We start from the raw sequence: 22,937 nt of genomic DNA, 5'->3' as shown, positions 1-22,937 counted from the left end.
TGTTAGAAAAATGACCATTTGTGCCAAAACAGTCATCGGCTGGCGAGATGACGTGACATGAGTTACTAACGGCTTACAAAAGCGCATCGAAATCTCGGTTTCAGTGGTTCGGAAAGTAACATGCGGTGTTTGGTGGATTTCCAATGTATGTTTTCGTAATACAAAAATACACAGCTTACATGTTGCTGTACATCAAAGATATTTCCAAAACGTATCTTTTTCTCTGAGTTTCGTTTTCTAAAGTGCCGGGAAATCGTACGCTCGTGTACAAAACCATAACCATTCAAAGGAGTGATACTGGAAAATATACTGTCATCCGGGAGAAAGTGTGTTTTTAACCGGGAAATCCGGGAAAAATCCGGGAATTTTTTTTCCTTGTCCACGTAGACACCCTGTGTAAGTATGTTCCTCAGTTGTGGATGTTCACTTGATCAAATACTTTGAAACAGGTTGTGGATGTATTATTTTCTTTTTATATGTTTTTGTGTGGGTGGGTGTGCAAAATATGTAAAGTTGGGGAAAGGATCTAGATGTACTTACCCTCCCAGTACATCCTACCCATCACAGGCTTATTTCTTTCCTATCAGCTAATCCACCTGTGAAAGCAGCCATATCATGTTCCAGATCTGTAACCTGCGCACAGCATTTTATGTGAGCATGACCACTAATGAGCTGTCCACCTGAATGAATGGTCATGTTCAAATTGCGACAAAAACTAAAGTTAACCACCCAGCGATAGAACACGCTGTTGGTCACAAGGTGCTCAACTTCAATGGGTGCTTCACAACTGATTTCTCCTGGATCATTTCCCCCAACATCACCTTTTCTTAACTGCAGTAATGGGATTCACCCTTGTAATACATTGTGTGACCCTGCACTCCTCCTGGCCTCAGTCTCCATTAGCTGCTGCCCCACACCCACCTTCATCTCCAGCTCCACTACATAAACCTAGCTTCGCTCATCTTGTAGTCATACCCTCTTCTCCACTGACTCCCTCTTCCTGTGTTCGGTCTTCCCATTATGTTTCAAACCTCTACATCAATGTGTGCCATGCAAAGGTTCCCCAGCAAGTGCTAGAGGGAGCTCTCTGGTACCACATTGCTGTCGCACACACTGTCTGCCTCTCACTACCACTTGTCAGCTGTATTTCCCCTCCTTCTCACTCTTCCTCTCCTCTTTCCCATTAACTACATCATCTGACACAATTCCTAACCCCATTGAGCTGATATGCCGGCTTCCATTATTTATATTCCTCTAAGGACTTTTGATTGCCATAAATTATCTAGTTACGTAAATTTAAGAATTGAGAATTCCTGTTAGCTGCTTGCAAAGAAGCAGTGTTCATTGTAAAGCTGCATGATGGTAGGGTATTATAAAGAGGCTTTTGTTTTACTGATATTGGTAACTATTTTCTTTGAAGACTAGCAATGAATTCATGTGCATTTTGAGTGACCAGTAGCAGATAAAGAGCAGTAATTTAAACTAATTGAGGAAGCAACAGATTTTGTCAGAATGGTAGTGTTCCTGTTAATTTACTTGATCACATTTAGCTGGTGTCATAATTTGTTGTTATTTAGCTGGTGTCATAATTTATTGTTATACAGTATACGTAATAAGTTTCTAAGAGTTAAAGTATATGTGAATGTGCTCCACATCTGTGAAGGTGTTCCTTCTTTGTGGGATCCTTGTAACACATAATTAATAAATAAATGGAACTTGTATCTGTGCATTTATGCTTATAGGGAAACTGAAACTGCATATTTCTGCTTTCACTTTTATCTTAGTTGTGGAATTAGCACCTTGTATACAGGGCTATTACAAATGATTGAAGCGATTTCATAAATTCACTGTAGCTCCATTCATTGACATATGGTCACGACACAGTACAGATACGTAGAAAAACTCATAAAGTTCTGTTCGGCTGAAGCTGCACTTTAGGTTTCTGCCGCCAGAGCGCTCGAGAGCGCAGTGAGACAAAATGGCGACAGGAGCCGAGAAAGCATATGTCGTGCTTGAAATGCACTCACATCAGTCAGTCATAACAGTGCAACGACACTTCAGGACGAAGTTCAACAAAGATCCACCAACTGCTAACTCGATTTGGCGATGGTATGCCTAGTTTAAAGCTTCTGGATGCCTCTGTAAGGGGAAATCAACGGGTCGGCCTGCAGTGAGCGAAGAAACGGTTGAACACGTGCGGGCAAGTTTCATGCGTAGCCCGCGGAAGTCGACGAATAAAGCAAGCAGGGAGCTAAACGTACCACAGCCGACTGTTTGGAAAATCTTACGGAAAAGGCTAAAGCAGAAGCCTTACCGTTTACAATTGGTACAAGCCCTGACACCCGTTGACAAAGTCAAATGCTTTGAATTTTCGGCACGGTTGCAACAGCTCATGGAAGAGGATGCGTTCAGTGCGAAACTTGTTTTCAGTGATGAAGCAACAGTTTTTCTTAATGGTGAAGTGAACAGACACAATGTGCGAATGTGGGTGGTAGAGAATCCTCACGCATTCGTGTAGCAAATTCGCAATTCACCAAAAGTTAACGTGTTTTGTGCAATCTCACGGTTTAAAGTTTACGGCCCCTTTTTCTTCTGCGAAAAAAACGTTACAGGACGTGTGTATCTGGACATGCTGGAAAATTGGCTCATGCCACAACTGGAGACCGACAGCGCTGACTTCATCTTTCAACAGGATGGTGCTCCACTGCACTTCCATCATGATGTTCGGCATTTCTTAAACAGGAGATTGGAAAACTGATGGATCAGTCGTGGTGGAGATCATGATCAGCAATTCATGTCATGGCCTCCACGCTCTCCCGACTTAACCCCATGTGATTTCTTTCTGTGGGGTTATGTGAAAGATTCAGTGTTTAAACCTCCTCTACCAAGAAACGTGACAGAACTGCGAGCTCGCATCAACGATGCTTTCGAACTCATTGCTGCGCCGAGTGTGGGAGGAACTTGATTATCGGCTTGATGTCTGCTGAATCACTAAAGGGGCACATATTGAACATTTGTGAATGCCTAAAAAAACTTTTTGAGTTTTTGTATGTGTGTGCAAAGCATTGTGAAAATATCTCAAATAAAAAAGTTATTGTAGAGCTGTGAAATCGCTTCAATCATTTGTAATAACCCTGTATATGTAAATGTACTACTTGTTAGCATCTTAGGGATTGTTATTTTTCAGATACACACTTGATAGAAGGCCGAATGAATTAGCCTTCAATTAACTTCATTAAAAAAAAATTGATATTTCTTACCTGTTCATTATAGAAATCTTTTCAACCCCCATAAAGTACTTGCAGAAATTTCTGGTACTGTAATTTTACTATCTTTTTATTAGAATTTACCTTCTGATAAGCACACTGAAATACCTCATTGTACACAACTGATGGGCATTGTTTCTCTTAGGGAGGGGGAGGAGGCAAGGGAAGACAATCTAGTGTCAAGTGCCATACACTGTGTGCTGTTGACTGACCACTGTACTAGCCTTTGTCCCTGGACATCGTAACATAGGGGCATGTTGTTAGCATACTGCTCTCCAAGTCATTAATGCTGGCTATCACAGGAGTTACAAGTTGCTCCACAAATACTGAAAAAAGCTACTTAATGTTTTGCAAATTTTTTGTGCAGATTACACATTCACAGATGTCCTCAGTTAGCAACTTTTATATCACTTCAGCATCAGAACATTTTGCTGTGATACTCTATGTTTTTCTCAACATTTCAGTACCTTGTTTGCATCAGTTTTGTTGTGTGTTAACTAAATAGAACTTTTTCTCTCTTTAATACAAATGTGTTGGATGTTCAAAAATAGTTGTTGCTCAAAAATTATTTGTTGATAAAAACTTTTATTTTAGATGGTGAAGAAGAAGAGAACATCAGCAAATAAATTACTATTTCAGAGACAACACTAGATGTACAATTTTTAGTAATAATAATTTATCATATGTCTGTGTAAAATATCTGTACCTTAAAATTTAAATTTTATCTAAAATTGTTATCACAGTTCTTAATACATATTGATAGAAAAATAAATAAAATCAACATTTCTTTCCTCATGTGTAGGTATCTCGCTGTGTTGACATTGGAAAATACGCCATGATTGGTTCAAGTCACAGGCGTTGTATTGGTGGAGAATGGGATGGGCAGAAACCTGTGTGTTTTGGACTGAATCAACAGAATGACTATGCTTGTGAGTTTGTCAGCCTACTAAAATTTCTTTTAAAATAGACTAATACATCCTTGTCATTAGTGAGTTCTCATTAAGATGGATATCGTCAGTTTTACAAGTAAAATATTTGTAATGATCAGTACAAGTTTTTTCATAAAACAAATGTGTTTACTGAGAATTTTTGTACATTTAAAGTCATAACAAGGAATCTTACAAATACTTAAGCATTTCTACATCACACACATTAATATTTCCACTAAAATCCTTCTACTTCATACATACATTTGTCCATTAACAGATTTGTCAAATGCCTTTGAAACTCCTTAGTGAGCAACTCTCTCACTGACAGTGGTAATTTGTTATACAGCTTTGCAGCAATATATTTAAAGCTGTTGTGGTATATGCTCTTTCTGCTATGTTCCATATTTAGGCTATTAAATATTATGAAAATGATAGATTGCTGCTCACCATATAGAGGACTTGTTGGGTTGCAGACTGCCACAACAAAAAGACTGCTGTGTGTTTTGCCAAAAGGGATTCTTCTGAAGTAGAGCACACACACGCATTCACACAAACAGAACTCACACACGCATGACCACTGTCTCCAGTTGCTGTGGCCAGACTAAAATGAGTAGCAATCTTTTCGTTTTTCTGCAACTCAACACCTTTTCTATATAGCGAGTAGCAATCTATCTTTTTCATAATATTGTTGTTATTCCATTCTGGACTTTCCATTGTTTGATATTTAGGCTATTTTTATATTTGTCGTTGTAGACAGTGCTTCTGCTTGGTAAGCTTGGTTCAGATTTTTTTTATTTAAAGAAGGAAAGCTCTTAACTTAGAGTGATTAATCTGTTCATATCCTTGAAAAGTGTCTAACATGGTTCCAATGCCCATGGTTGTCTTGAGTTATCTTTTTGTCACATGAACGCACTCTGTGCATCAGGCGAGGTGCCCACAGAATAATTCCATTCACCAAATTTGAATGGAAGAACGCGTAGTAGGAGGACAGTCGTTATCATCTACTGATGAACACACTCTGTGCATGATTTTGGGTGCCCTCAGAATAATAAGAATGCATAGTAGGAGGACAGTGGTTGTTATTTACTAAATAAGTATATTCATTTACACAATGGAATTATCAGTCTAAACAGTGTGGTAAACAGCTCCACATTCCGTACCAACTTGGGATCCATGTGATTTTCCAGCAGTTTTACTGAGTCACCCTCACTAACTTTTTCAACCAATGTTAGGAATAAAAGCTAACAGTTCCAGTTTTACTATTATTTAGCATAAATCTGTTGGAATGAGCCAGTTTGCAGACATTTTGACTATTTACCTATCTGAACATTAATTACTAGTCACAAGAGTAGTTTTGCCAGCATATATTAGAGACTTTTATGTCACAAGAGAAAGTAAATCATTCATATATATCAAGAACAGGATTGGTTCAAGGACAGAACCATGTTGAACTCCTCTGGGAACTTCTAGGGCACTTGGTTTGTTCATAATGGCAATTTCACTCCTTTTGGATGTGGCATTGTCGTGCAACAGGATGAGTCCATCCGACAGCATTTCTGGGCATTTTGACTTTATGCCACTGACAGTTTCAGCAAAGTGTATTCATAGCACTGATATACAGGGGGTGGTGAAATATGGACTGATTTGGATACAACAAAACAGGCCGAGGATTATACTGTGAAACATTTTCAGTCACAACAATGAAATCCCTTAAGTATTGCTATTTCATGCATCATTCATGTTTTGAAAATGATCTCATGTAAGTGGCCACCATTGTTATGTTGACTCTCAGACAGTCTGTGATGTAAATTGTTCGTGGTACATTTGAGCATCTGTATAGGAATTTTCCTGATTTGTGCACAAATGGTATCTTTCAGTCCCGCAGTTGTGTGCAGACTTCTAGCATACACTCTGTGTTTCAGGAACCCCAAAAGGAAGTAATCACAGACCATTTAGTCAGGGAGTCTGGCAGGCCACAAAAGTCCACGTTCCTTGAAATGATGTGGTTAAGCACTCTGCACCCTGCTGCTAATCAAATTTGAACACAGTGTTATGTAGCATCATCTTGCGGAGACCAATACTTGTTTGCAGGAAACTGTTCAAGTTCAAGAGCAAGAAATGTGTCAACCATGGCAGCATACCACTGAGATGTGACTGTAGTTGCTCATCCATGTTTATCCTCAAAAAAGAAAGCCTGATTTTGCAAACTGAAGAGACTGTGCTCCACACTATGACTTTCTGGCTGGGTAAGGAGCGCTGATGGAGTTCATGAGGATTACCTCTGCACCATTAATGAGGGTTTTGTTTGTTACCATAATCATTGGAATGAAATGAAAATGTGCTTCATCACTCATCCATAGCTAATTTAAGAAGCCTCCATTGTCCCTAATTTTAATCAACAGCTCAACTGATGGAGTCATTCAGTTTTCATGATCACTCTCATTGAATTGTTGTGCAACCTTTTGTATCCTGTACAGTTGCAACTTCAAATAATTACATAATACTCTGTGCACACTATGACTGGACTTAACTACTATTGCCACACTTTGCCTCACAAAATGGTTTGGTCTGTTGGTTAGAACGTTTCACGCCTCCTCTTCTGGTTCCTGTGAGTGACAACTTAATTAGCCTTACTGGTGATTTCACCTTAAGTATATTTCCTGTTCCTTCAAAGATTTTCACCCATAACATCACTGTATATGCCAATGGTACGGAATCATCCCATCATAGCTTGGAGTGAAGACAGTATTCCCTTCTAGAGGTAGCTGTCATGGTCATCATTTTTGTAAAAGGCCTGCACAGCCTTGGCAAATTCAGGCCCACTCCAGCACTTCATTTCAGCAAATGACAAACCTACCTGAAACATATGACAAATATTCAATGCTGCCAAGAATACCATTTCACTTTTAGAGATGAATTGAAATAGCCTGTGCTTCTGCCACATCCTTTACAAGATGATGCAAGGCAAGGAGACATGCTTGCATGTGTCTCCCTTGTAATGTTGCCGTGGAGGGGATCATGAGGGGCACATACCAGCTGAGCAGTGGAATAATCTTTCATAAATCAGTGCAAATACTCAGCTGTTTCGATAACATATATACAGTTGCAAGAACATGGCAGCCTCAATAATGTTGGGTAATTATGGTTTTGAGAGAGTTTAGTAGTTTAAAATGTCTGGGATCAACAGTGACCCATTCAAATGAGACCTTTTATCAACTTAAACAAAGATTAATAGCAGTCAGTAGGGCCAATTTTGCATTAAAAAAATATTTTTCTCAAGACTTCCAGCTCATATCACCAAATCAGTGATTTATAAAACACTAATAATAGCAGTTCTTACATATACCTTAGAAACTTGGTCATTAACATCGAAATATATTGGAATGCTAAATGCCTTCGAGAGAAGGATATTTCAAAGATTCACTGGTCCAACCTGTGATAGAGGAAGATGGAGGAGCAGGTACAGTCATGAGCTGCACGCTGTTTATAAAGATCCATCTATTAGAAGAATAGTGAAGTCAACAAGATTGAGAAGCACCAGGCTTATGGCACTGATGAGTGATACAGAGGTTATTAAATGGAAATCCAGGGGTCAGAGCGGATGGGGCCCCTCCAAGAATCAGATGGATAGAGGGAATCATGGAAGACCTGGCAGAAAATGGGCTATAGGGGATGGAAATATTGAGCTTTGTACTGTAATAACTGGCAGAGAGTTGCTGAAGAGGCCAGGGTTCAGTATGAACTGTAGAAGTGGAAGGAAGAAGGGTGAAGGAAGAGGAGTGGAGAGGTCTCAGAAAAGGGGTAGATTTTGTGAAAGTCACCCAGATCCACAGGTCAGTGGTGACTTACTGTACAGGGTGAGAAGGAAAGACTGCGGTAAGTCTTTCCTTCTCATCTCATATGGTAAGTCTCCTCTGAGCTGCGGTTCTGGGTGACTTTCCCAAAATCTACCCCTTTTCTTAGACCTCCTTTTCCTTCACCCTTCTTCCTTCCCCTTCAACCCTTCTGCCTGAAGAAGGAGCCACTGGCTTCAAAAGCTTGCCAAACACAACATCATTTTATATGTGTGTTCTGCTACCACTTGGTGAGTAGATTTTTTTGCCTATCCAATTAAATAATTTTATCAATAATTGATTGTCTTTGTTGTTGTTTAAAATGAGTATGTTATTTGATTTTGCATATGTGTTGATAGAAATCTTTGTTAAATTGTCCTGCAGTCTACAAAAATAGCATGTAAGTGAAATATATGGAAATGAACTTCCCCATAATGTATGGAATTTTCTGTGGAACGTTCTTTGAGAATCTCGGACATTAAACTCAGTAATAATGATATTTTTTTACAGTGGAGAAACCCCCAACAATACTTTTTCGTCATCAGTTAGGCCCTATTGCACAGAGCAATGACGGACGGCTAATAGTATACCCTGGCACAATATTGCACATGGAATGTCTCTGGATACGTCGATTTGGAACTCCTAAGTGGGTTATTAGTCACAATTATAGGTAAGTAAATACTGACAAGCATAGCTGCTTAACTGAAAGGCAAATGCAAGTATTGTTTTCCTGAAATGTTGCTTCTTGTTTCTTCTTTGTTATGAGTATGTTTGACTTATCAGTTAGTTTCAGCTCATCATCAGTAGATTAAGAAGTATGGTTTCCCTTAACATAGCATTGTCTGCGTGGGTGAGAGGATTTGTATGCTACCATTGTGCAGAGGGACATGGCTGGCAGTAGTGTAGCTACTCTTAGGGCCACCCAAGCTGGTTTGGCCTATGTGGAAGAGTGAGATGAAGTGTGGGCTATGTGGAAGAGTGAGATGAAGTGTGGCAGTATTAGCAGGGCCCATTCTTCCTTTATTGTATCCTAACTCTTCCCATTGTCTGAGAGTTATGGACTTGGTCAGTACTGTTATACAGACTGTACTGGGGAAGGGCACCTCTGAACCAAGTTTTGGAATTGGCTTTTCCGTTAGAGATGAGTATGGTGCAACCAAAAAATGAACAACTAATACCAGCATCCAAGCTGACTCCACATGTCAGTTGTCGTCACTCCTGTGGAACTGGCCAGCAAGGGCGGGAAGGTGGCACGAGTAAAGGCCAAGCTTTCTGGCATGGGAAATGCATCCCAGGTGCAGTAACATCCACAAAAAGGACACACCACCCACTTGCTGCCATGTGGAATTAAAACAGGTGGCAGCACTTCACCGATTATGAGTTTGCACAAATGGACTTTAGTGTGGGTGCCAGAGGTTCCTACAGAGGGCCCATCAGAGGTCCACTGGACAGTCATCACCTGCTTCAAGCTGGGCAACCCCATACCAGGTACATGAAATGTATTTGCTGCTGCAAATATGGACAACCATCAGCTGTATAATGGAATGACTACAACGAAAATTTGTGCTGGACCAGGACTTGAACTTGGATTTCCATCACACTGCAAGCAGTTGCCTTACCATTTGGCTACCAAAACTTCTATATGTCATCAACCATATGTCAGAACCTGTACTCATACATTCATTATGTATATTACCTTGCAGAGGAGACATTTTACGTGAAAGTCATTTGCTTGGGGTTGGCTGATATATGAGGTATTGCAGTGCCTGTGTTATTCCAAATTATGATGCAGTGCTCCTTCAGACATGCCTGTGATTACGATGCAATGTTCCTTCATTTCCATATATTTGCATGCTTGCAAGCCTGTATGAAGGACTGTTGCATCCTAGTTCAGAGCAACACAGGCACTGCAATGTCATATTTATCTGCTGACACCATGCAAACAATTTTAAAGTAAAATGTCTCCTCTGTATGGGAATATACATACTGAATGTATGAGCACAGGTTGTAGATATATGGTTGATGACATATGGAAGTTTGGATCTGGCTGTGAGTCATGCTGTGGTAGCTAAATGGTAAGACGACCACTCGTGATAAGCAGGAAATCTGGGTATGAGTCCTGGTCCGGCACAAATTTTCAGTGTAGTCATTTGACTATACAGTTGGTGGTTGTCCATATTTGCAGCAGTGAATACTCTTCATGTATTTTATAATGGCTGTAGTCAGCATGCATGTCCGAAGGAACATTGCTTCATAATTTGGAATAACACAAGCACTGCAGTATCATATTATATTGAGACCCAGGTCAGGGATTGGGATTAATGCAAGGAAAGCGCATTTAAGAGTGGCCCAATGTGATGTGTCATTTTACCATTCCCAAACATTTATTTCTTATTAATAACAATTCTATCATTAGCCAACTAACAGTTATCAAGGTTCTTGCCAAATTCATATAGCTAATTAAGGTTTTTAAATTATTGTCACGAGGCTTAAGGACATTTGCATTGCACATAAAACTAAAAATTGTACTTGAAGAACACATCAACTGTGCAATACAATGGTGGCCTGATTACAAGGAGTTAAATGATTAAATAAACTTGTGGGAGCACTCTGTCCTTGTGACTAGTATCAAAACTGCGGGCTAATCCCAGAAGGACTTAAATATAAGCTCAACAAATGTTAAATAAAATATATTAACTTTTGTTCTTTGGAGTCTGCAGTGCAAAATATGTTGTATAATGACATGATTGTTATGAATATCAGCCAGCTATGCTGCTCTTTAAATGGTTTTATTTTATAAATCATTCACAATGAGCTCATTTCGGCATTAGAATGCATACACATCTCAACTGCAACAATAAGTCCCAGGCCTGTTTCAAGGCAAGAAATTAGACAAAAGTACATATAACGTTGGTATCTAAAGTAAATTAGCCGCCTCACCACTAGGGGGTACATAATCACATCAAATTTTCCTTTTATTAACAATACTAGGGAGTGTAAGGCAAATGATGACGTATAGGCAAGATACAGCCAAGCTGGACAAACTGTACCCATGTGTAAAAATCAAAGAAAACAGTAATGGTTCACTGATTAGCCACAAGATTGTGCACATAAATCAAGTTAAGTACTAAATAAACTACAGGTCCGCTAAAACACTATTAAAATGATAATGGCACTGAAAACCCTATCTTTTTAAAGAAATCAAGAAACTCAGTGCTCAGTTTGCCTAAAGGGTTTCATCACATGTCTACAAGGGCCTTACAATAATAGAAACAATGAGTAAGTTACTTTCCCAAAATCACTAAAGCCAAGTACTAACCTGGTGGCACCCTCATCAAGGCATGATACTAAAAGAAAGAAAATAAACTACTTAACTTGAGGCCGGAACAGGAGATCTGCAGAAGCACGTGTGGCCTGCCCAAACTTAGTTCTTGTCGGGAAAGCTTCTGAAGCATAAGGAAAATGCGTTGCTGTCCCAGATCAGCAGAAAAGTAGTGTGTCAAGTGCTGCCAATACAAGGCTGTCAACGTATACCAAACAACAAACAGCAAACAAGTTTGATAGAAATTACCATGGGTAGCTATACTTAAGTGGTCAAGTAAAGATTATTTTCAAGATAACCAACTATTAAAGCTGCTGTATAGGAGTGGCTTGTTCATAAACATTGCAAGTTAATCTTTATAGAAATAACAAGAAATAATGTACAAAGTCATTTAAAAGAACAACCATATAATAATCAAACAAGATTAAATGAGTCAAGGTATAGCTTTAATAGGGCCTCTTAAGGACTAATAGACACTGTAATTTGGATGCAAACTGAATGGCAGATGACCAGTTAAAATGTACACCCATAAGCCGAAGGGCTCCTCAACATGGAGTAAGAGAGTAGCATGCACACACACGTGACCCACGTGTGCTTACCTTTAGGCTGAGTGCACACAACTTTGGTTACAGGCCAAATCCAATAACTAACCCCAGAGAAGGCCATAAGGTTGACAACAAACAGAAATTATCATCAATAGTATCAAATACTCAATGATGACAAATCCAACACTTTCAAGTACCAGCTTAACATTGCAAAATGGCACTTACAGAATCTCCAAATTCATAAGCGCAGCCCCAAAAGGGGTCACTGAAAGGCATAAAGGAATTGAATTGCTGACCAACTCACACCAGGGCAGAATTAACAACCTTTAAGTACACTACTTACAGAACAGTCTTCATACATAATTTCAAATAAATATCAAGGAGGCCAATAGCTCCAGGACTCCAGGTGGGCACAGGATAATAATGGTGTCCTGCTCATAGCTGCTGACAAGTTCTTCAATACATCTCAGTTTATTTAGTGCACCAAACTTGACTGATGCACTTCATAACAAGGTTGCACGTGACAAGAGCCACTCTTTGCCAGCTAAACTCTCCAGTAACAACAGTCAACGCTGCAGGACAACGTGGGCATCATAGCCCAACGGTCAACGGTTTCAACTCCGTGCAATCGCTAAGATGCCGAGACCTACTCAGGTACCGTATTTACTCGAATCTAAGCCGCACTCGAATCTAAGCCGCACCTGAAAAATGAGACTCTAAATAAAGAAAAAAAAAACATTCCCGAATCTAAGCCGCACCAGAAATTTGAGACTCAAAATTCAAGGGGAGAGTAAAGTTTTAGGCCGCACCTCCAAATTGAAACAAAGTTGGTCCATTGTAATATGAGACACAATTTAGGTCGAATGAATGACGATACAGCTACAGTAGTTTGGTTCGAGTCGTAAGATTAGCAGTTAAGCTTTACCAGGTAGCCATTGCTATGCGTCAGGCGCTCCGTCCGTATTTATACGGGTACCCTTCCTTTTTCACGTGCTTCATCTGGTTTGAATCGATTGCTTATTTTGCTTTGATCTGATAAGTGCTGTTTTCTTTGTTATAGGTGTTTGCGTCACTCTAAGCTGAAAATGCATTACTGTACTGTGTCACGCATTGTTTGTCGCATTCTGATAGTGCGTGTTTATGGCCTGTCGCCGCTCACGGCATGGCTTGCTTTTGTGCGCACTACCGCCGCTTACAATAAAAAAAGAGAGGAATTGTCTCACTAGCGAAACAATGGCAAGAGACTGGTATTTGTTGTTATTTACACTGCTGCTTTCTTTGATAATGATCAACAAGAACCAAATAATAGACTGCGTATGAAAGAACATGTTCTGAACGAGAGTTAGGCGAAAATGTTTCTCCGTTTGAAAATCTTTGCGGCCGCTTCTTTGGTACATCAAATTCTGCACAGAAATTAGAGTCATTTTAGAATTACAAATCTAGTCCGTTGCCGTGCTTCATTTCTCACTGTATCACTATTAGGCATAAGAATAATCTGAATATAAACATGACACGATACGTATATTCCGCGTTTGCTGTTTCACTCTAGTTTCGTAGTTTATTAGGCAGGCAGGATTTAAATGAGATAGCAGGAAACACGAAAGAATACATGACAAAATGTTGATATTCGTATTATTCTTATGGTGAAGAGAATACTGCATGTGATTCACATTTCATCAGGTTCCTATTAGCAACCATCTCTTCTCACGGGTAGGAAAAAATTCAGAAAGTAGAGTTGGCCATATTGACAAACATTCCAAACAGTCTTGCATGTCGGATTTTCTTAGTACATTGAAATTCTGCTACATTCAAAGATGAACAATGCAGAATTTGTATTTACTTTGTTGGATAATGTATGAAAATGCAGTGGTCGAAACTCGGGGCGGAGAAAAAAAGCTCGTCTTCCACCTTTTTTTTTTAATTTATTTTCTGACGCAGAGGCTTTGGCGCCAGTATTTATCTTTGTGCCTACAAAGCATGCCTGTGTAGTGCTACATATCTTCGACGGCAGAAGTTAGTTGTGGCAGCACCTATCAACATATTTCAGAACTTCCACTTGCTTTGCACTCGATTCTAAGCCGCAGGCGGCTTTTTGCATTCAAAAACCGGAAAAAAAGTGCGGCTTAGATTCGAGTAAATACGGTATACCCATCCAGGCCCTGAGGGAACACGTAACCAAGTAAAGATGATATGACGAGCGTGAGAATCGATGGAATGCATGCACAAGTGGTGCCAGTAGGATCATGCATGCGCCCTCAGAGAAGCCACCATAGCTCACATATGTGTACCAACCCAGTTAGTTACTGGTCCATCCTGGTGCCAGTTGTTTCATTTGGGGGTACAGAGCACTAGAAGTAATTGCTAAACTGTCAACACCTGCAGAAAAAAATGAGAAGTATTATCCAAATCACTGTGGTTTGCAACATGGAACATCCACATAATGACACAAGGCTTCCCAGACACATGTGGGAGCTCTCAAGATCCACTCAAAATAGCTATAATCCATGTGGGTTTAGCTGGGCTTAATGTTGCTTTAACAGTCTGACAGGATATCAGGCTACCGTATGTGGGTTCAATTTGGGAGGATACTGAAAGTGCAAACATGATCTCGGACTTCACATTTGTCAACTAGCAGCAGACCAATGCTGACCTTGACTTAAAGGATCAGTTTTACGAACATCTCAACAAAGTGTGGCACGGAATGCATCTTGGTGAGCATCAGTGTATTGTAGGTGACTTCAGTATCTGTTTTGAATGCAGTTCTGCTACTTGCTCAGACTGCCTCGACATATATGGAGTGGGCAAGATGAATAAGAAGTCTTTATGGTGTCTTGAATTTTCTGCCAAGTACCAGTGTGGTACTAACATGTAATTTAAAGGCAAAATGAGGCACAGGGTTTCTTGGATGCACCCTCACTTTAATCACCAGCATCAACTAGGACTCATTTTAGGCAAGAGAAAAGATCTCCATAATTTTCTCCTCATGTGCTCCTTCCATAATACTGATTGTGATATTGTTCATATAGTAGTAGTGGCAGAAGTGTGCTTCATGCCTAGAAAAATTCAAAATTTAAAAATCTTTCTCAATCAAGGTTAGTCCTTGCAGAGCTAAGGACTCTACAACAGTAGAAATGTTTGGTTATGGGGTCCAGAAGAAAGTTGATAACTTGGATGTAAACACAACTGTTGCTAAAGATGAGCAGAGGCTAAAGTCATTTCTTACCATTCCATGTGCTCATTTGAAAGCAAATTCTCAGGATTTTTTCCTCAAGAATTTTGATGTCCTGAAACATGTCACTGACTCTAAGCACCAGGCAACTGTCAGCTGGCACTCAAACCTTAGGAACACTACCAGTGAGAACCTATGCAAAGCAAAGGCAATCATTCAGCACATCATCTGTTATTGAATTCTTTTACTAGGAGAAGCTCTGCAAAAGTATACCGGTGTATGTCAATACTGGGAACACTAGTGGAGTACACTCAGGTATTAAAAGGGCAATTGGACCTTACAAAGACTGCCCCACTTAACGGAGAACAGTCAAAAGGAGCAGCCATCATTTACAATTAAAAAAATGGGTGGATCATAGACCAGCCTCTACACATATCCAGTAAATGCCGGCCAAAAAGCAGTAAGAGAAATGTCTTACTTGTCTACTTGCCATGAGCTGGACACCATGCCCACTAAGGGTGAGCTTCAGGGAGCTGTCATGTGGCTTAAATATGGGAAATACCCTGGTAAAGACTTCAACCTCATAGAAATTGTAAAACTGTCACTGTTTCTCCCAGAGCTTTACAACCTTTTATTGAAATTTTGGGCTGAGAGTTCTGTGCCACAGGACGTGTGCATGCATCACTCTGTACGAAGATCAAGGCAACCATGGCAATTCCAATGTCTTCAGCAGAATTTCACCACTGGGTAGAAACAGGAAAGCATTTGCCTGTGTGGTGCTAGACAGACTGGAGAAGCTTGCCAAGTGCATGCAGTCCAAATCTCATGTGGGTTTTGACTTCAATGATGTGCTATTAATGTGATCTTCCCACCCCAGCAAATTCAGCAAAAGTGCTGCATACAGAAAGTCCCATTGCTCATTGCTTCATAGACCTAAACAAGACACTTGACCAATATGTAGGGAGGGACTATGTACTTTACTAATGAAGATAGGGTGTCTTCCAAAACTCCTGAAGATGATCACGGCTTACGACAACAACTTGGAGGGGACTATGATATTTGGAGAGAACACATCAGATCCACTTGTTGTGTAAAGAAAGAGGATTTCTTCAAGGTTGTGTACTGATCCCTACCATGTTTGGTACATATTCTTCTTGTTGCTTCTCAAAGTTGCTTTTGGTGAAATGGCTCTGGGCATGTACATACATACCAGAGCTGACTCTTGTTGCTCAGATCCAAATGCTATCATGAGCAGCAATCTTTTACTCTCTGATGGTGCAGGGTTCATAGAGCATACTCAGGATGACCTTCAAAGGCTTATGGACAAATTTTCTACTGTGTGCAAGCTCTTCTCTACATCTGTGACTGTAAAGAAGACCATGATTATGATTCAAGGACATGAGAATATGCCTGCCATAAGATCAGACCAAGAGAGGTGGCACAGTGGTTAGCACACCTGACTTGCATTTGGCAGGATGATGGTTCAAACCTGCATCCGGCCATCCATATTTAGGTTTCCCATGATTTCCCTAAATCACTCCAGGCAAATTCCAGGAAGGCTGATTTGAAAGGGCATGGCTGATTTCCTTTCCCATCCCTGACACAATTCGAGTTTGTGCTCCATCTCTAATGAACTTGATGTTGACGGGACATTAAACCCAATCTTCCTTCCTACTGCCATAAGATTAGATGGCTCATTGTTGAATGTAGTCTGCAAATTCTGTTACTTTGGCTCTTTAGTATCAGAAGATCTCTCTCTCTCTGGACAATGAAATAAATGTGAGAATTGGCAAAGGCACAAATACTTTTAGAGGTCTCCACATTAGAGTATGGGAAAGCTCGCTGAAGACCATAAAAGGCAGAGTAGTCTCGTCTAGGATGGCAGCAAGTTCCATGCTGATGGCTGGTTTAGTGACATAGCTGTGAAATGAACACATTGGCAAGCACTTATGATGAACCCTCTTTTGGGGTGATACATGAGGTGTGATCAAAAAGTAATGGGAACCTTTATTTTTCTTAAAGGATCTTTATTTATTCATCAACATCAACTTTTCCCCCTTCAAACTAATTCCTGTCAGATACAATACTCTTGTGCCAGCACTTTTTCCAATCTTGGAAGCACTTCAGGAACACTTTTCATTGCAGTGTTCAGCTCTTCAGCAAGTGTGTTTTTATCTCATCGATGGTAGCAAAACGACATCCTTTCATGGTTCTCTTCAGTCTCAGGAATAGAAAGAAGTCACAGTAGGCCAAGTACAGTGAATATGGTGGCTGAGGCATGATAACAGCTTTGTTTTTTGTCAAAAAATCATGAACAAGCATTGAGGTGTGAACAGGAACATGATCATGATGCAATTTTTATGACTGGTTTTGCCACAATTCTGATTGTTTTCTCTGGATTATTTCACACAATTGGTACATAACTTCCAGGTATTATTCCTTATTGACCTATGATGATAAGGCAGGAACTCATGGTGCACTATCTCATTGTAATATCAGAAAACAATGAGAAGAACCTGCACATGTGATAGAAATTGTTGAATTTTTTTCGGTGTTGACTTTTCAGGCAGTTTCCATTGGTACAGTTGGGCCTTGATTACAACATCATACCCATATATCCATGTTTTGTCAACTGTTATAATCTTCTTTAGAAGTTCTGAGTTGTTGTTGACTTCATTCAGCAATCCCAGAACAATGTCTACATGATATAATTTTTGTTCAAAATTCAGCAAGTTCAGAATAAACTTTTCTGCTACACATTTCGTACCGGAAAACATCCAAAAAAGTTGCTGGGCATGAGCAAAGGATACGCCCACATCATCAGCATTCTCATACAACTATTTGACAATTTTTCAGAACCATTTTCCTTACGTTTTCCACACTGTCATCAGTAATTTTTGTGCTACAGTGTCCGGGGCGATTGTCATCTTCAACTTCTTCTTGACCCTCTTTGAAACGTTAATAGCACTCTTGTCTTACTCATAATAGATTTTCCAAAAGATACAGTTATAATTTGGAATTTGGTGCTATGCTTCATTCCATTTTCAAGCAAAATTTAATGCAAATTATTTGATCCATCTTTTTCAAAGTAAAAATTCGCAGAGCTTTTTGATTGTTAACAATAAACTAAATATTCAAAACAGATGAAAATGAAATCATACATCAGGATCATGTGTACCAACTACATAAAAAAAATTGAACATCAGATGTATAAAACCTGCAAAATTAAAAAATCCAATTACTTTTTGATTATGCCTCATGTGCTTGCCCCATCTGTCGGTGCCGAGTGGGTTCTCTTGTTGCACTGAATCGCCAATGAAAGTGGCTGTGTGATGCTGCTTGAATCTTTGTTAGGAGGTACAGGGCTTTGATGTGATATGGATTAATAACATATTGAAAAAATAAAAGTTGTATTTATACAAGTATTTCTTATATACAACTTGTTAAAATATTGTATGCTATGAGATAGGTACTACATTGCCTCGCAAGATTACATTATCAACAAAAAAATATTTTTATGTGTGTGATATTGAGTGCATTGAATATGCTGACAGTTTATTCACTGAGCTGAATGTTCATTACAAGCTAAAACTCCATGCAGGTTGATGCACAAACTTATGTCACTACAGTTTGCATACAGCAATTCTCCACACACTGCAGTTCAGTGAATGACTCAAAGCTTGCCATTACCACTTTCATTCCCTTATAATATCCACAGAGATTTTGCTGATAACTTGACAGAAACAGTCCTTGAAAAAAAGGATATAATAGAAAGATGAACTTCTTTACTATCATCATTATCATGGCAGATGCTCTATCCATCTGAGCCACCGAGGACACAGATGAATAGCATGACTGCAGGGACTTATCCCTTGCACGCTTCCCCTGAGACCCACATTCCCAACTGTCCACAATCAACACACGTAATGTACGTAATATACGTAATAGATATTTGGCCATCGACTCAGTACTTACACACACTAAGGTGACGATTCCCGTAAGAGTTAGGGCAACTTGTGTGCATTCGCACAGACGAAGGTCAGTGGCTGTTCTCAAAGGAGCAGATACCATTGATGACTGTGCAGCTTCTCCAGAATAAATGATAATTAATTGAAACTCTCAGCTGCCGACAGGTGTTGTTGATAAACCTCAATGGGGACAGCTGAAAATGTGAGCCCGAACCGGAACCCGAACCCAGCCATTGACCTCCGTCTGTGCGAATATGCACAAGATGCCCTAACTCTTATGGGAATCGTCACCTTAGTGTGCGCGAGTAATGAGTGAATAGGCAAATATCTATTACGTACATTACGTATGTAGATAGTGGACAGTTGGGAATGTGGGTCTCATGGGAAGTCTGCAAGGGATAAGTCCCTGCAGTTGCACTATTCATCTGTGTCCTCAGTGGCTCAGATGGATAGAGCGTCTGCCATGTAATCAGGAGATCCTGGGCTTGGAGTGTCCCGGTCGGGGCACACATTTTCAGCTGTCCCCATCGAGGTATGTCAACAACACCTGTCGGCAGCTGAGGGTTTCAATTAAGAAAGTATTTGTCACACCAAAACTTTTAATAAGGAAAATATGTGATGGACATTCCAGAACCTCTTACAAAAAGTTCTGTAAACAGTTGGAGCTACTGACAAAAATTTCACACTACATTTACTCCGTTGCAAAGTTCGTTGTCAGTGATCATTCACAGTCTGAAAAGCATTCGTAAATATAATAAGAAGTAGTGATGTACACTAACCTTCTCTCATCCTTCACGTGGCACAGAAAGGAGTGCGTATTTGGCCATAAAATTCTTTGAGCATTTACACAGTGATGTCACATGTTTTTTTTTTTTAGGCTAGAGAAATCCCTCCAGAGGCCCAATAAGAGAGTGTTCTGATTTCAGGCAGATAAGCATTTATCATAGCAAATCAGAGGAAGAAAACGTTAATATGGTATTAATTAACTGTAGGAGCATCTATGGAAAGATCCTGGGACTAGTCTCACTTATAAACAGTATCAATGCCCCATAGTACTCGGGACAGAAAGCTGGCTGAAACCAGATGTTAATAGCAATGAAATTCTGAAGTCCAAATGTAATGTATACTACAAAGATAGGTTGAACACTGGTGGTGGAGGCAGTTTTACAGCCATAAGAAATATGATAATATCTACTGAGATTAGTACAAATTCAGAACATGAAATAATTTGGGTGAAGATAAGTGTTAGAAATGGGTCAGACATGTTCATCAGATGTTATTATATACCCCGTGTCTCAGCAGCATTAGTGATGGAACCTTTGAGGAAAAACTTGGGTAATACTTTGCGTAAATTTCCTAGTCATGTTATAGTTTTACGCGGAGACTTCAACTTATCAGCTATTGAATGGGAGACTCAAATTATTAGGTTGGGTAGCAGGGACAGGGAATCATGTGAGGGTGGCTGGGACAGGGAATCCTGTGACATTGTTTTAAATGCAACAATGGAAAATCCAGGATGGAATGTAACAATATTATCAATGTGTTTGCAATAGTGTGTGTGTATGTTGGTATGTTGTATTTTTCTGACAAAGGCCTTGTTGGCAGAAAGTGTTCTTTCTGATAGCCTTTTTGTTGTGCCTGTCTGCGACTCAGCATCTTTGGTGTGTAGCAAGTAGCAACTATCCCTTTCATAATACTGTTGCATTGTTTTAAATGCCTTATCTGAAAATTACCTTGAGCAGTTGATCATTGAACCAACTGGTGAAGTTAGTGTCTTAGATCTGTTGATGACAAACAGCCTTGAACATTACGATTTAGTTAGCAGAGAACAGTGATCAAAAGGCCATTGAAGCATCACTGAATATGGCCATAAGTAGGAATCCAAATAAAGGCAGTTAGATCTTTCTGTTCAGCCAGAGTGGCAAGAAACAGATTTCAGATCATCTGAAAGATCAACAGGAGAATTCCATCTCCGGCTGGACAATGTTGAGCACCAGTCGGCAAAGTTCAGGAGCACTGTACAATATGCTTTAGACAGCTGAGCATAGTTGTGAGGAATTCAAAAGAGCCACTGTGGTTTGACAGACATCTTAGAAAGCAGCTGAAAAATGCTTCACACTGCTGAATTTCTTTTTATTAAGAGGTTGAATCACACTATTAGTTCTGGGTGAAATCCAAATTATATTATGAGGGTTGTACCAAAAGTAACGTTCCCAATGAGCTACAGCCTTGAGGGAAAATGCTAGGCTAAATCCGGCAACAGTGCCTTGTGCAGTGGTTCCTACACTCTCGAGCCTGCCTGTCCATGATTCGTTATGTTGCTCAGTGTTGGCTTGGCAGCCATCAGACATGGAAGTGTTGATTGCTGCTATCCCCAAGTGCAAAGTTCGAGCAGTAATCTGGTTTCTCCACACAAGGAAGTTACTGCCCGTGGAGATGCATTGGCAACTGATTGAGGTTTATGGTGAAGAGTGGATGTCCATTCAGCTTGTCCGCAAATGGTACAGGACTTTTGCTGAGAGTCTCACAGAAGTTCACGATGAAGAACGGAGTGTAAGACTGCCAGTTTCGATGTGATTGTCTAGAAGATCAACAGTGAGCTGATCAAAGGTCAGAGGGTCACTGTCCGTGAACTTGTTGAACCCATTTCTGAAGCTTCCCATGGCACAACTGAAAGAACTTTAACAGAAACATTTGGTTATCGCAAGGTGTGTGCTCGCTGGGTCCCCCCATTGCCGACTGATGGACACAAGGAGCAACGCCTTGAGTGTGCTCACAAGTTTCTTCAACAATGTGAGGGGGAGGCAACAAGGAGAAGTTGTTGGACTCTATCATCATGGGATATGAAACGTGGGTATTTCATAACACCCCCGAAACAAAAAAACAATCACGTCAGTAGCATCACTTCGGTTCACCACCATCAAAGGAATTCAAACAAACGCAGTTGGCAGGAAAGGTTATGGTGACTGTGTTTTGGGATTGGAAGGAGGTACTCTTCATTGATTTCACACAACCTGTGATGACAATATATTCAGACAGATATTGTGAAACACTGACCAAACTCCGGTGAGCAATCCAGAATCGCCAGAGAGGACGACTGAAGGAGTGATTACCGTATTTACTCGATTCTAAGCCGCACTCGTATCTAATCCGACGCTGAAAAGTGAGACTCGAAATAAAGGGAAAAAAATTTCCCGAATCAAAGCCGCACTTGAAATTTGCGACTCGAAATTCAAGGGGAGAGAGAACTTTTAGGCCGCACCTCCAAATCGAAACAAAGTTGGTCCATTGTAATACGAGACACAATTTAGGTCGAATGAATGACGATACAGCCACAGCAGTTTGGTTCGAGTCGTAAGCTTAGCAGTTAAGCTTTACCAGGTAGCCATTGCTATGCGTCAGGCGCTCCGTCCGTATTTATACGGGTACCCTTCCTTTTTCACGTGCTTCGTCTGGTTTGAATCGATTGCTTATTTTGCTTTGATCTGATAAGTGTCGTTTTCTTTGTTATAGGCGTTTATGTCACTCTAAGCTGAAAATGCATTACTGTACTGTGTCATGCATTGTTTGTCGCATTCTGGTAGTTCGTGTTTACGCCTGTCGCTGCTAGCGGCATGGCTTGCTTTTGTGCGCACTACCGCCACTTACAATAAAAAAAAAAAGAGAGGAATCATCTCATTCGTGAAACATTGGCAAGAGACTGCTATTTGTTGTTATTTACACTGCTGCTTTCTTTGATAATTATCAACAAGAACAAAATAATAGACTGCGTATGGTAGAACATGTTCCGAACGAGAGTTACGCGAAAATTTTTCTCCGTTTGAAAATCTTTGCGGCCGCTTCTTTAGAACATCAAATTCTGCACAGAAATTAGTCATCTTAGATTTAAAAATCTACTCAGTTGC

At 40.1% G+C, this 22,937-nt stretch overlaps 1 protein-coding gene across 1 annotated transcript in view; it reads left to right on the top strand.

The window, feature by feature from the left end:
* Positions 1-22,937, top strand: part of LOC126092720 (uncharacterized) — a 271,027-nt gene that overhangs the window by 197,555 nt on the left and 50,535 nt on the right. Inside the window, exons 18-19 of the mRNA XM_049908444.1 lie at positions 4,069-4,195; positions 8,539-8,698. Of these exons, the coding sequence (XP_049764401.1) occupies positions 4,069-4,195; positions 8,539-8,698 (287 nt within the window). The remainder of the gene's footprint in view (positions 1-4,068; positions 4,196-8,538; positions 8,699-22,937) is intronic.

The sequence above is a fragment of the Schistocerca cancellata genome, chromosome 7 (genome assembly GCF_023864275.1).
Source record: "Schistocerca cancellata isolate TAMUIC-IGC-003103 chromosome 7, iqSchCanc2.1, whole genome shotgun sequence".
In the NCBI taxonomy this organism is placed as follows: Eukaryota; Metazoa; Arthropoda; class Insecta; order Orthoptera; family Acrididae; genus Schistocerca; species Schistocerca cancellata.
This window is presented reverse-complemented; position numbering and strand designations above follow the sequence as displayed.